This window comes from Cyprinodon tularosa, unplaced genomic scaffold (genome assembly GCF_016077235.1).
Source record: "Cyprinodon tularosa strain WSP-4 unplaced genomic scaffold, ASM1607723v1 ctg105, whole genome shotgun sequence".
Classification (NCBI taxonomy): Eukaryota; Metazoa; Chordata; class Actinopteri; order Cyprinodontiformes; family Cyprinodontidae; genus Cyprinodon; species Cyprinodon tularosa.
The window spans coordinates 831,968-846,725 of record NW_024037838.1 but is presented as its reverse complement, the minus strand read 5'-3'; the positions used below and the strand labels follow the sequence as shown (position 1 = coordinate 846,725).

Below are 14,758 nucleotides of genomic sequence, written 5' to 3'. Positions count from 1 at the left end.
TAAACTTTTTATCCAGCCTCCGTGTGTGTTCTGCATATTGGGCTTACTCTGTAACCAATCATGACATGATGTTGGCTATTTTCTGAATAGGAATAAAGAAATCCTAAAGGAAATGTATCATGATTCCTTCCACCTTACAGCTTTCCAAATGGACATGGACAAAAAGGTTTGCAGGTCTGGCATGATTAGGGATAGAACAAACAACATGTGTTTACTGATGAGTAAAGACCACTCTAACAGAATGGACTGCATGCTACGCTATGCTACAGGAATATGTGTTGACCTTTTGCTGAAGTTTGGACAAGCGATAAGCGATTGGACAAGAGATATAAATTTAGTGTTCATGTGTTCCTCATATGCTCATTACATTTCCATTACCAAGTATGACCAAGTGTCATTTAGTGGAATTCCAATGTCTATTCGCTGCTATTTCAAAGAGGGTAAAGAATCATTTGACTAAAGGTTATTGGTTCTTTATTAAGCAAATCATTTAATAAAACATTATTTGGCCAAATGTTTTATTCACCTCATGGATTTGCATTGTGAATTGGTCTGAAAACATTCCAATTTCTCTAAATTAGTGAAAAGCTAATTTGATCATATCCCAAATTCTTCCAGATAAACTTTGGTTTCAAACACAAAATCCACCTTAAACTATAATATGGTTTTGAACCATGTTCACCTTCCTCTTTGTACATAGTAGTTTAGTTTAGTTTAGTAAAGTTGAGTTTTACTAGTCTTAGTTGAGAGTGTTAAACTGAAATATGTTTGACTTGAAGCTGAATGATTTTTGTTAATTAACTCTTATATTTTGAACAGAAGTTGTGGTGAATGTATTCCATGTATGTGCAGAATTAATTGTTTGACCATGATTAGTGCTCGAATAACTCTTTCATTTATTGTTCTAACACATATCTAGGGCGTGTGTTAATAAACAGTATATAAGAGCTGAAATAACATCTGATTAAATAAGATATTTTACCACCCCTACACATCTTAAAGTATCAGAAACATAAATTCCCAGCTAGCTGGGAATTGAACAGAACATAAAATCACAACAGATGTAAGAAAAAGTTAAAAGTAAAGAAATAATTTGATCCAATTATCAGCTTCAATTATTTACAAGCAATCTCTGGTGTCCTGTTTCCACTTTTTTCTGGTTCACCTGCATTACTACCCATTGTTAAGGAAGAAAATATTCTAAAATAGTTAACTTTGGAAAAAGGTTGGCTTTTTCTCTTCCTTTCCCAGGTGCGCTCGGCGAGCTGCGTGTGGTCACACGGAAAACCAGCATTGCGTGTTGATGTCACAGAATTACAGAGTTTAATCCAATATAAGACAATGAATAAACTTACACCAGGAACTGCAGAACAACGGAGACACACATTCAATTACCTGACATAAATGGAGAGAAGGAAAGAAAGCAAAGACGTACAAAGACATCTTTGGAGAGTTGCAAGAGCAAATCTGATTTGTTACTTCTATGTAGAAAGCTTTATCCTCTTGTATCTAATCCATTCAAATAAGGCTGGCCCTTGCTCCTCCAACCAGGAGCCATCTCTGACACTCAGAAAAACTTAGAGCTTCCCCTAATTTACGGCAAACATCTGGGGTCATAAAACATGAGATAAGACCTCACAGAATAGCTGTTGGAATGCAGGGCCTTTTCCTGTCATAAATTCTCCGGAACAAACTTAAATTCAGTAATCTGGTTCAAGGAAAGGTTATCTTCACAAACTTGTTCAAAATTAAGAAATATGTTCAAAATGAGAGTGCTCAACATACCTTTTACACATGCCATAAGATTAACTGTATTAAAAACTAAAAATAGTCCTTTTTCTTCAACACCATCTGTTGGACTCCAGTCCCTTTCATAAAGCCTCTACACATAGTTTTTGCCTGGAGCTGAAGCACTGCTGCTGTAGTACTTGGCGGTTCCTTCTGAGCTGCTGGAACGGGGTCTGCTGAAGCAGCAGAGCAGAACTCCAGCCATGATCATCAGAACCCCTGCTGCCCAGCCGATATAGATGCAAGCTCCCAGCTCTCTCTTCTGATAATAAAACAGCATGGGGTTTTTTAATTCTGCAGCCGACCAGCGAACTGGGATGATCACCAGGAGGCCACCCAGCAGCAGGCCAACCCCGGCCACCAGGCAGATTTTGGGCTTGGCATCTTCGTTCTGCACACATGTGGTGAAGTCGGCACCAAAGAACAGGATGAGGAGGCTGAGTCCACAGAAGATGCAGGCGATGATGACCATGGCTCGGGCAGCATGCAGATCAGATGGTAAGTCCAGCATGGAGTCATACGCTTTGCACTGCTGCTGTCCGGTGCTGTGGGTCACACAATTCATCCACAGACCCTCCTGTATATCCTATTCAGCCAAAGACACAGAAACAGATATTTAAAAAAAGTATATGTTGTTTTTTCTCAGTTAAAATGTGATACAATGACAATATAAATGAAAATCTAAGAGATTCTTTAAATTTGGATAATATAATCCCCCAGCCAAAATGTTTATAAATCCTAATGAAACTTTCTTTAAACATTTGATTAAGTTCAAAATTTCTTACTTAGCTCCTACAATAAGACATAGAGAACATGAAGTTGTCTTAAAAAGTAAAACCTGGTCAAACATAATTAATCTGGTGATTTAAACTATAGAATGATGGTATAGATTGATGGTCGCTGAATTACAAGTTTTGGTTACCTGTGCGTTAACAATATAGGCTCCAGTGAAGGTGGTGACTTTCCAGAGAGGAAGGACACAACAGAGGATGGCCCCAATCAGCCCAATGACCCCGAAGGCCATAGATATCATCTGAACTGCTGATTCCATTCTGCAAAAATATTTACATTATTTTTTTCATCTCAACAGGGCTTTCCTGGTTAAATAAAAAAACATTTTTCTAAATTGTATTACATCATAAATATGAAAATAAATACTGCAAAATCAGCATCTCATGATATTCACCATACCTGTAAATCAGCTTTCATTTCCTAAACCATCATGTACAGGTCCTTCTCAAAATATTAGTAAATTGTGATTAAGTTTATCATTTTCCATAATGTAATAATAAAACATGAACATTCATATATTTTAGATTCATTGCACACTAACTGAAATATTTAAGGTCTTTTATTGTCTTAATACAGATGATTTTGGCATACAGCTCATGATAACCCAAAATTCCTATCTCTTGTTGTGAATTCGCACTATATAAGTAAACTGAATTGAATTAAATTGATTTCTGCCAGAAGTGAGCAATATCAGAGTCAAACCTAGACGACTTAAAAAAGCTGGTCTACGTAGAGTTGTTTGTTTGGTTTATAATAGAGACTGGTCTTTATTCAAAGTTGCACAACAGGCCACGACTCCTGTCTGCTTATAGTAGACAAAAGTAATATTTGTCTAAATATTAACCTATTTTTGTCTTAAATAAAGTGATAGTATAACTTCGTTGTTTTTATTACAATGTACTACACCTCATTCCTGTCGCTTAACTGTTAAATAATTAGTTGTATCTATGCTAAGTTTCTTTTTTTTTTCTTGCTTTTTTTTTCTTGCTGTTAGCAGCTATTCTGACCATGTCCTAAGTCTGTCCCTGTTTTCCCTTATCCTCCTCATCTGAATCCTCCTGCCTTTCTATTTTTTTTTTTTTTTTGTGCCCTTGTGGCACTTGTAGCACAAAAACAAATATGCTATTAATGCTTATTAAGCTGAGCTTTTTTGCTTTGCATGTTTGTCCTTTATTATCCTCCATCTCAACATATTGAAAGGCAGTCATGGCCTGTCGCGTTGGTGCATTGCTGAGGAAACCTACAGTAATATCCAGTCCCGCTCTGGGACAAAGAGACTAAAGATTTTAACACCTAAGTCATAGGTTGACTATAACGTACTTCATGTGCCTTTAGCTCACACATGAAAGGGTCTAAAAGTGACTGACCATCTAACATACTGCTCAAGAGCTCATGATCTGATGTTATATCAGTGACTTTAGCAAAAAGAATGACAGAAATGTGAGTTTGAATAATTATGTTGCTCTGCGATACATTTTGTTCTGCAGGATAGCGTTATGCTTGTAGGAACTTACATTTGTAACTATAGCTATTTTTATGATTATAATATATAGGTTAAAGATTAAAATCTTGCTGAAGATCAAGCAGGCCTTCTCAGAGATTTTGAAGGTATTAGACATTCTAGGGCAGTTCAGCTGAACGATCATTTATTACAGACTGAAAGCAATCACAAACCCACGTCTTACTAATAAATGTTTAAAGGATGCTGAAAAGTATCAAATATTTAAATAAGACATTTAGTCATTTTTGTTGTAAAGTCATATATTTTCTAAACATCAATAAAAAATTCAAATATGCTCACCGTTTAAGCATTATTTTCCGGATCAGTTGTGTTGTTTCCTCAGATTATAAAGGAGGTCGATCATAGCATGTGAAGTGTGCTGCTTGTGTAATTCTGGGTTCATATAGATAGCAGAAGAAAGACGTTTCACAAGGTCTGGGGTTTTAAGTATCTGGTTTTGTGACTCTGAGAAATTAAGACGTTTCTGCCATTAGACACAGGACGTGATCAAGCTTTTGGTCTCTTTTTGCTGAAATTTGGCTAAAAGTCTTTAGTTTTTTTACTGCGAAAACCGTCTAGGACTCAAAAACTGAAGATTTGGGGATCTTTTAGGCTTGAAAAGCGAGGCTTTGCAGATTTTGACAGGATTTACAGAGAAAATAAATCAATAGATTAAGGATAGATAAATATGCACTTTTTAGCTAAGTCTGAAAAATAAAAAAACAATAAATAAAATAGCATCCATTAGATGAGGGCAGCCTGATAGAGCAAACCTATCAGACTTGTTACTGTTAGACCAACTGAAATTATCAAAACATTTTAGATATATTTTTAATCAGCCTCATAGCTCCGGCTCTTTCCCCACCAGCGAGGTGACATTCCACGTCCCGAGAGCCAGCTTCTGCAGCCGAGGATCGGACCGCCAGGGTCCCCTCCCCCGGCCGCCACCCAACACACATTGCGCCCGACCCCTATGGCCCCTCTCACGGGTGGTGGGCCCATGTAAGGGGGGACCCATGTTTGATCTTCGGGCTGAGCCCGGCCGGGCCCCATGGGTAAAAGCCCGGCCACCAGGCGGTCGCCATCGTGCCCCCCCTTCAGGCCTGGCTCCAGAGTGGGGCCCCGGTGACCCGCATCCGGGCGAGGGAACGCTGAATCCAAATATTGTACTCATCATAAGGGTCTTTGGGCTGCGCTTTGTCTGGTTCCTCACCTAGGACCTGTCTGCCTTGGGTGACCCTACCAGGGGCATAAAGCCCCAGACAGCATAGCTCCCAGGATCATTGGGACACACACCTCTCCACCACGATAAGGTGGCAGCCCAAGGAGAGGAGAGTGTTGAAAACAATTGATTTGAAATCTATTTATTCTTTTGATGGACTTTACTTTTGCTTGATTATAATTATAATAACTCGGCAAAGCCTTAACTGCATATCCCGACTATCATGTCATTCGGATGTACCAATCTTCTTCTGCCCTCCAAGCCTCCTCAGAAGCCAATAGCATCAGACTTTCCTTTATAAGCTGCATATGATGGTCAAATGTGGGGGAAAGATCCCCATTCCCATAGATTAACATCATCAACAGTGCTCAGCTTCATGTCTAATGCCTTGGTCTGAGCACCAAAAATGCTTTTATTATTGTTATTAAGGACTTTAATTGCCTCCTTGTTGGTCTCCAGGCCGAATATTTAATGGAAACCATGTTTTATTTTAAGGTCCTGTTTCTAGAGGTCAGATAAGTGAGAACTTAAAGGATTTGTGGGCTAAATATGTTTCCAGTTTTAGAAAGCCAGATAGCAAGTTGTGAACCTGCTTTGGTTAGTAGATGGATTTATTGAATTTACCCTATGTTTCACATTCAAGCTGAGACCGGACAGGAAATACAGTGGGGCAAAAAAGTATTTAGTCAGCCACCAATAGTGCAAGTTCTCCCACTTAAAAAGATGAGAGAGGCCGGTAATTTTCATCATAGATATACCTCAACTATGAGAGACAAAATGAGAAAAAAAATTTCCAGAAAATCACATTGTCTGATTTTTAAAGAATTTATTAGCAAAATGTGGTGGAAAATAAGTATGTGGTCAATAACAAAAGTTCATCTCAATACTTTATTATAAACCCTTTGTTGGCAATGACAGAGATCAAACGTTTTCTGTAAGTCTTCACAAGGTTTTCACACACTGTTGCTGGTATTTTGGCCCATTCCTCCATGCAGATCTCCTCTAGAGCAGTGATGTTCTGGGGCTGTCGCTGGGCAACACAGACTTTCAACTCCCTCCAAAGATTTTCTATGGGGTTGAGATCTGGAGACTGGCTAGGCCACTCCAGGACCTTGAAATGCTTCTTACGAAGCCACTCCTTCGTTACCCGGGCGGTGTGTTTGGGATCATTGTCATGCTGAAAGACCCAGCCACGTTTCATCTTCAATGCCTTGCTGATGGAAGGAGGTTTTCACTCAAAATTTGACGATACATGGCCCCATTCATTCTTTCCTTCACACGGATCAGTCGTCCTGGTCCCTTAGCAGAAAAACAGCCCCAAAGCATGATGTTTCCACCCCCATGCTTCACTGTAGGTATGGTGTTCTTTGGATGCAACTCAGCATTCTCTCTCCTCCAAACACGACGAGTAGAGTTTTTACCAAAAAGTTCTATTTTGGTTTCATCTGACCATATGATATTCTCCCAGTCATCGTCTGGATCATCCAGATGCTCTCTAGCAAACTTGAGACGGGCCTTGACATGTACTGGCTTAAGCAGGGGGACACGTCTGGCAGAGCAGGATTTGAGTCCCTGGCGGCGTAGTGTGTTACTGATGGTAGCCTTTGTTACTTTGGTCACAGCTCTCTGCAGGTCATTCACTAGGTCCCCCCATGTGGTTCTGGGATTTTTACTCACCGTTCTTGTGATCATTTTGACCCCACGGGGTGAGATCTTGCGTGGAGCCCCAGATCGAGGAAGATTATCAGTGGGCTTGTATGTTTTCCATTTTCTAATAATTGATCCCACAGTTGATTTCTTCACACCAAGCTGTTTACCTATTGCAGATTCAGACTTCCTAGCCTGGTGCAGGTCTATAATTTTGTTTCGGGTGTCCTTTGACAGCTCTCTAGTTTTGGCCATGGTGGAGTTTAGAGTATGACTGTTTGAGGTTGTGGACAGGTGTCTTTCATACTGATAATGGGTTCAAACAGGTGCCATTAATGAAGGTAACGAGTGGAGGACAGAGGAGCCTCTTACAGAAGAAGTTACAGGTCTGTGAGAGCCAGAAATCTAGCTTGTTTGTAACTGACCAAATACCGGTACTTATTTTCCACCATATTTTGCAAATAAATTCTTTAAAAATCAGACAATGTGATTTTCTGGATGTTTTTTTTCTCATTTTGTCTCTTATAGTTGAGGTATATCTATGATGAAAATTACCGGCCTCTCTCATCTTTTTAAGTGGGAGAACTTGCACTATTGGTTGCTGACTAAATACTTTTTTGCCCCACTGTATGTTTGAATCCATTTCATTTTATTTTATCTTATCTCCATCAGCTGTAACACGTACAACTACTTGTACACAGGACAACATTTCAGCAGCCCTCAAATCATCACAAACAGAACAAAAATACTAATAAAACAACCTTATCCATTCCCAACCGGTCCTTCATCTAAACATTCACACACCGGCATGTTGTTACAGCAAGAATGTGTGTTAGTTATTATAAATGAGTCATCATTGTGTCAGACCCAATATATTAGACCAAATCACATCAGCTTCTCATTTATCCAGACAATCATTTCAACCAAAAGTTAGGTTACGAAAAATGCCTATTTACAAGTATTTTTAAAATGGCAAAGTGTTGCAAACATGCATTAGAGAACCTTTTCCATAATTACATTTATTTATAGGTTTTTAACCTGTTGGTTATCTAGAAATCATAGAAGTGCACTGCTTAAGGTGGCTGCACGTTGAAGTAGCTCTACTACCTCAACTCTGATCCTCTTATTTTGCAAGAACTTTGGCTTCTCCTTTAGTTGATCAGTTTCTTTTTTTAATATTTTTTTCCCTCTGGTGTTGAATGCTGTGTGACCAGAAGGATTTTTACTGTTTTTTTTTTCCCTTTTTGGATACTTCTTATGATATGTTACCGTAGCAACCATAGTAAGTTAATTTTTTTTTATTACAAAAAAGACTCATAAACAAAGATTTGCAGACTGGTATCCTCTCTTGAGTGCTGGTCAGAACTGAATACTTCTCTGTCATATCTCTTGTCCTTTGTTAGATGGGATCTTGAACTTTAGATCTTCTGCGTTTAAATGTCCTGAAATTAATTTGCCAAAACAGCGTACCATCTTGCTTTACCCTGTCTGTAGTAGTGTATTAAGTTTGATGGATGTACACAGTGTTGTCAAGGGACGGCTTTGAGGCTTGACAAACATTAGGTAAGTTAAGAACAAAATAACCTGTCTGCGTCCCCACACTGTGTCAGGCTTTTTTGGTCAGACATCGATTATGTTTCTCTGGTTTTCTTCTCTGTTTTTATCCCCCCAGGGATAAAATAATAGCCTCCTCTGCATGGACGAAAAAGACCATTAAGTTTGTTTAGTTTGTAGCTTCACCTCTCAAATTTTTACTCGGCTCTTTTGTTGTTGCTGTCAGAACCCGTGCTGCCATCTTGATGCTTTGCGTGATGAACATGCTCTTCATTGATTTGTTGAAGTTCCTTGAAGCCTGAAAAGAGCATGCAAGAGCAGTCTGGCTGAAGTAAAAAAAAAAAAACGGAGCAGAAAAAGGAATAGGGCTGCAATGTGTTTTGTTGGGATTTGAAATGATGAGTGTAATTGGAAAAATGCAAATCTCTTGAGTTGAGTTGAGTTTTTATAAGATAAATTTTATTCCTTATTCAAACATATTGGAATCTGAACAAGTTTCAACAACCTCTGCTGATCATTTAAAAAAAAGATAAAAGCAACATAATATGACAAAAGTTTTATCAATGAAAATATATGCAGAACTTGGAGTATCTAAGAAACACAATCATAAACTTGCTTCCTGAAGCACATCTAGTTAGAGATGATGTGTTGGGATCTGGAGCTGTACCACCTTCCTCCAGCAGAGTGCGCCGTGGGTCCTCCTGAGCTGAGCCTCCAACACACCTGTGGCGCATCTCATCATCAGAGTTCCAGCGCTATATAACCTGCCTTCAGACCTTGCTTCAACACCGCAGTGTTGATCTAGTTTGGTTAGCGACCTGAGCCTTGTAACCTGAGAATCTTAGTTATCTCTAGATGAGATAAGATTCTAACTCTCCTTGTTTTTGCCTCACAGGAATCCTGTCTCTCCCTGAGGCTCTGGATGAGCTTTACCTGCCGAGCCTGTCCTCGTGAGCCAAACCTGAAGACTCTTCTGTGGATTCCCCTGCAGCTGTTGGCTAAGAGCTGGAAACTCAAATCAAGGTGTGCCCTCAAAGTTAGAAGTAAGACGTTGATGCAATTATTGGACTCTGCTGAACAAACAGTCTCTGGACCCAACAGTTTCCTCTCTCAAAGAGAAACCTGGACTCCTTCAAGGTATTCCTCAGAAATATCTAAGACTCATAACTCAACAGTCCGTTTGCTAACTGAACTGTCATCCCTGCAGACTCCAGTGAACCTGCCCCCTGACCAGTTCCAGTGCCAGTGCAATATTCATGTGCTTGTGTTTTCAATAAACCTTGTTAAACTTTTTATCCAGCCTCCGTGTGTGTTATGCATATTGGGCTTACTCTGTAACCAATCATGACAGAACACTGCGGCCAAACTGAAAGCCCAGCAGATCACCTCCGTCGTAGGCTTGAGGAACAAGACGCTCAGATCCATGGACAATCTCAAACCCTCCGTGAGTTACATACCATGATTGATTATCAAAACCAAATGCTCCAAACCTATGCTAGCTACATGGGCAGTGCTAATGCCGCGTCGGCGGCACGACAAGTTCCGGAACCACTTCCGCCTCTCAGGTCACCAGCTGTGACGTCATCTCCCAAGTTCCGTCCTAGTCTCCCTGAAAAGTTTTCAGGTAATCAGAAAGAATGAAAGGGATTTTTGTTTCAATGTCGTCTAATTTTTGAGAACTCTCCTGGCAGTTTCCCTTCGGATAAGAAAAAGATAACTTTTATTTTGTCTCAACTCACTGGGCGAGCCCTCGAGTGGGCGGAGGCTAGATTTACCTCTGAGACCAGTTTCAGACAAACTTTTTCAGAGTTTGTTTCAGAATTCTCCCAATTGTTTAATCAAGATTCTGATCAAACAATTGACTCTTGAGTCCTGCTGAATCTAAAACAGGGAAATTCCTCAGTAGCGGATTTTTCCATCAACTTCCGGGTCAAAGCCGCAGCTTCCGGATGGAACGAATGTGCTCTTAAAAGTGCATATTTTAAGGCACTTAATGAAAATATCAAGGATGAACTTGCAACTCTCGATGAACCTGCTAGCCTGGAGGAATTAATCCACCTAACTATTAGGTTGGACAACAGACTTCGAGCTAGAAATTGCTCAAGAAATAAGAGTCTAAATTTTTCTGTGTTTGCTCCTGCAGTGAATAATGCTTCTGTTTTTTCTGGATCCACAGAACCCGTTTCCAAGCCAAGGCCTAAAACCCAGACTCTCTCTTTGCCTATCCAGGTCTCTCACTCAGTTGAGACGGAAGCCGAACCCATGCAGGTTGGACACACAAGGCTAACCCCTGAGGAAAGGCTAAGACGTTTCAGGGGCAAATTGTGCATATACTGTGGTGAGACTGGCCATTTCATTGCTTCATGCCCAGCTAAGTCAAAAGCCGGGGCCCGTCATGAGGAACTGAGGAGTCTGACGGGCCATTTGAAAACTGAAAAATCTCCTCATTTGATGCTTCCAGCCACCCTGTTTTTCTCTAACCAGAATCTCACATTGTCAGCTTTTATCGACTCTGGATGTGAGCGTGATCTAATAGACTCTAACCTGGTTCTGCAGTGTCATTTAGTGGAATTCCAATGTCTATTCGCTGCTATTTCAAAGAGGGTAAAGAATCATTTGACTAAAGTTTATTGGTTCTTTATTAAGCAAATCATTTAATAAAACATTATTTGGCCAAATGTTTTATTCACCTCATGGATTTGCATTGTGAATTGGTCTGAAAACATTCCAATTTCCAACATTCCAACATTTCTCTAAATTAGTGAAAAGCTAATTTGATCATATCCCAAATTCTTCCAGATAAACTTTGGTTTCAAACACAAAATCCACCTTAAACTATAATATGGTTTTGAACCATGTTCACCTTCCTCTTTGTACATAGTAGTTTAGTTTAGTTTAGTATAGTTGAGTTTTACTAGTCTTAGTTGAGAGTGTTAAACTGAAATATGTTTGACTTGGAGCTGAATGATTTTTGTTAATGAACTCTTATATTTTGAACAGAAGTTGTGGTGAATGTATTCCATGTATGTGCAGAATTAATTGTTTGACCATGATTAGTGCTTTCTTTCATTTATTGTTCTAACACACATCTAGGGCGTGTGTTCATAAACAGTATATAAGAACTGAAATAACATCTGATTAAATAAGATATTTTACCACCCCTACACATCTTAAAGTATCAGAAACATAAATTCCCAGCTAGCTGGGAATTGAACAGAACATAAAATCACAACAGATGTATGAAAAAGTTAAAAGTAAAGAAATAATAATTTGATCCAATTATCAGCTTCAATTATTTACAAGCATTCTCTGGTGTCCTGTTTCCACTTTTTTCTGGTTCACCTGCATTACTACCCATCTGTTGGACACCAGTCCCTTTCATAAAGCCTCTACACGTAGTTTTTGCCTGGAGCTGAAGCGCTGCTGCTATAGTACTTGGCGGTTCCTTCTGAGCTGCTGGACTTGGGTCTGCTGAAGCAGCAGAGCAGACCTCCAGCCATGATCATCAGAACCCCTGCTGCCCAGCCGATATAGATGCACGCTCCCAGCTCTCTGTTCTGAGCATCTGGCACCGAGGGGTTTTTTAATTTTGCAGCCAACCAGCGAACTGGGATGATCACCAGGGGGCCACCCAGCAGCAGGCCAACCCCGGCCACCAGGCAGATTTTGGGCTTGGCATCTTCATTCTGCACACATGTGGTGAAGTCGGCACCAAAGAACAGGATGAGGAGGCTGAGTCCACAGAAGATGCAGGCGATGATGACCATGGCTCGGGCAGCATGCAGATCAGATGGTAAGTCCAGCATGGAGTCATACACTTTGCACTGCTGCTGTCCGGTGCTCTGGGTCACACATGTCATCCACAGACCCACCTGTATTTCCTATTCAGCCAAAGACACAGAAACAGATATTTCAAAAAAAGTATATGTTGTTTTTTCTCCGTTAAAATGTGATACAATGACAATCTAAATGAAAATCTAAGAGATTCTTTAAATTTGGATAGTATAATCCCCCAGCCAAAATGTTTATAAATCCTAATGAAACTTTCTTTAAACATTTGATTAAGTTCAAAATTTCTTACTTAGCTCCTACAATAATACTGTAGAGAAAATGAAGTTGTCTTAAAAAGTAAAACCTGGTCAAACATAATTAATCTGGTGATTTAAACTATAGAATGCCTTTTGATGGTCACTCAATTACAAGTTTTGGTTACCTGTGCGATAAAAATATTGGCTCCAATGAAGGTGGTGACTTTCCAGAGAGGAAGGACACAACAGAGGATGGCCCCAATCAGCCCAATGACCCCAAAGGCCATAGATACCATCTGAACCGCTGATTCCATTCTGCAAAAATATTTACATTATTTTTTTCATCTCAACAGGGCTTTCCTGGTTAAATAAAAAAACATTTTTCTAAATTGTATTACATCATAAATATGAAAATAAATACTGCAAAATCAGCATCTCATGATATTCACCATACCTGTAAATCAGCTTTCATTTCCTAAACCATCATGTACAGGTCCTTCTCAAAATATTAGTAAATTGTGATTAAGTTTATCATTTTCCATAATGTAATAATAAAACATGAACATTCATATATTTTAGATTCATTGCACACTAACTGAAATATTTAAGGTCTTTTATTGTCTTAATACAGATGATTTTGGCATACAGCTCATGATAACCCAAAATTCCTATCTCTTGTTGTGAATTCGCACTATATAAGTAAACTGAATTGAATTAAATTGATTTCTGCCAGAAGTGAGCAATATCAGAGTCAAACCTAGACGACTTAAAAAAGCTGGTCTACGTAGAGTTGTTTGTTTGGTTTATAATAGAGACTGGTCTTTATTCAAAGTTGCACAACAGGCCACAACTCCTGTCTGCTTATAGTAGACAAAAGTAATATTTGTCTAAATATGGACCTATTCTTGTCTTAAATAAAGTGATAGTATAACTTTGTTGTTTTTATTACAATGTACTACACCTCATTCCTGTCGCTTAACTGTTAAATTATTAGTTGTATCTATGCTAAGTTTCTTTTTTTTTTCTTACAATGCTGTTAGCAGCTATTCTGACCATGTCCTAAGTCTGTCCCTGTTTTCCCTTATCGTCCTCATCTAAATCCTCCTGCCTTTCTATTTTTTTGTGCCCTTGTGGCACTTGTGGCACAAAAACAAATATGCTATTAATGCTTATTAAGCTGAGCTTTTTTATTTTGCATGTTTGTCCTTTATTATCCTCCATCTCAACATATTGAAAGGCAGTCATGGCCTGTCGCGTTGGTGCATTGCTGAGGAAACCTACAGTAATATCCAGTCCCGCTCTGGGACAAAGAGACTAAAGATTTTAACACCTAAGTCATAGGTTGACTATAACGTACTTCATGTGCCTTTAGCTCACACATGAAAGGGTCTAAAAGTGACTGACCATCTAACATACTGCTCAAGAGCTCATGATCTGATGTTATATCAGTGACTTTAGCAAAAAGAATGACAGAAATGTGAGTTTGAATAGTTATGTTGCTCTGCGATACATTTTGTTCTGCAGGATAGCGTTATGCTTGTAGGAACTTACATTTGTAACTATAGCTATTTTTATGATTATAATATATAGGTTAAAGATTAAAATCTTCCTGAAGATCAAGCAGGCCTTCTCAGAGATTTTGAAGGTATTAGACATTCTAGGGCAGTTCAGCTGAACAATAATTTATTACAGACTGAAAGCAATCTGACGCCACAAACCCACGTCTTACTAATAAATGTTTAAAGGATGCTGAAAAGTATCAAATATTTAAATAAGACATTTTGTCATTTTTGTTGTAAAGCAATATATTTTCTAAAACATCAAACAAATTCAAATATGCTCACCGTTTAAGCATTATTTTCTGGATCAGTTCTGTTGTTTCCTCTGACTATAAAGGAGGTCGATCATAGCATGTGAAGTGTGCTGCTTGTGTAATTCTGGGTTCATATAGATAGCAAAAGAAAGAAGTTTCACAAGGTCTGGGGTTTTAAGTATCTGCTGTGGTTTTCTGACTCTGAGAAATTAAGACCTTTCTGCCATTAGACACAGGACGTGATCAAGCTTTTGGTCTCTTTTTGCTGAAATTTGGCTAAAAGTCTTTAGTGTTTTTTTACTGCGAAAACCGTCTAGGACTCAAAAACTGAAGATTTGGGGATCTTTTAGGCTTGAAAAGCGAGGCTTTGCAGATTTTGACAGGATTTACAGAGAAAATAAATAAATAGATTA

General features: G+C 39.0%; 2 protein-coding genes across 2 annotated transcripts; both read right to left on the bottom strand.

Annotated features, from left to right (window-relative positions):
* Positions 1-1,157: 1,157 nt before the first annotated feature.
* LOC119782799 (claudin-4-like) lies at positions 1,158-2,842 on the bottom strand. Its single transcript, XM_038283960.1, has 3 exons — positions 2,711-2,842; positions 1,849-2,374; positions 1,158-1,178 (listed from the first exon to the last, which is right to left on the bottom strand). The coding sequence occupies exons 1-2, from the start codon at positions 2,837-2,839 to the stop codon at positions 1,883-1,885; spliced, it is 621 nt and encodes a 206-aa protein (XP_038139888.1). The 5' UTR covers positions 2,840-2,842; the 3' UTR covers positions 1,158-1,178; positions 1,849-1,882.
* An 8,996-nt stretch (positions 2,843-11,838) lies between these two features.
* Positions 11,839-14,481, bottom strand: LOC119782794 (claudin-4-like). Its single transcript, XM_038283947.1, has 3 exons — positions 14,377-14,481; positions 12,718-12,847; positions 11,839-12,385 (listed from the first exon to the last, which is right to left on the bottom strand). The coding sequence occupies exons 1-3, from the start codon at positions 14,385-14,387 to the stop codon at positions 11,894-11,896; spliced, it is 633 nt and encodes a 210-aa protein (XP_038139875.1). The 5' UTR covers positions 14,388-14,481; the 3' UTR covers positions 11,839-11,893.
* Positions 14,482-14,758: the final 277 nt, after the last annotated feature.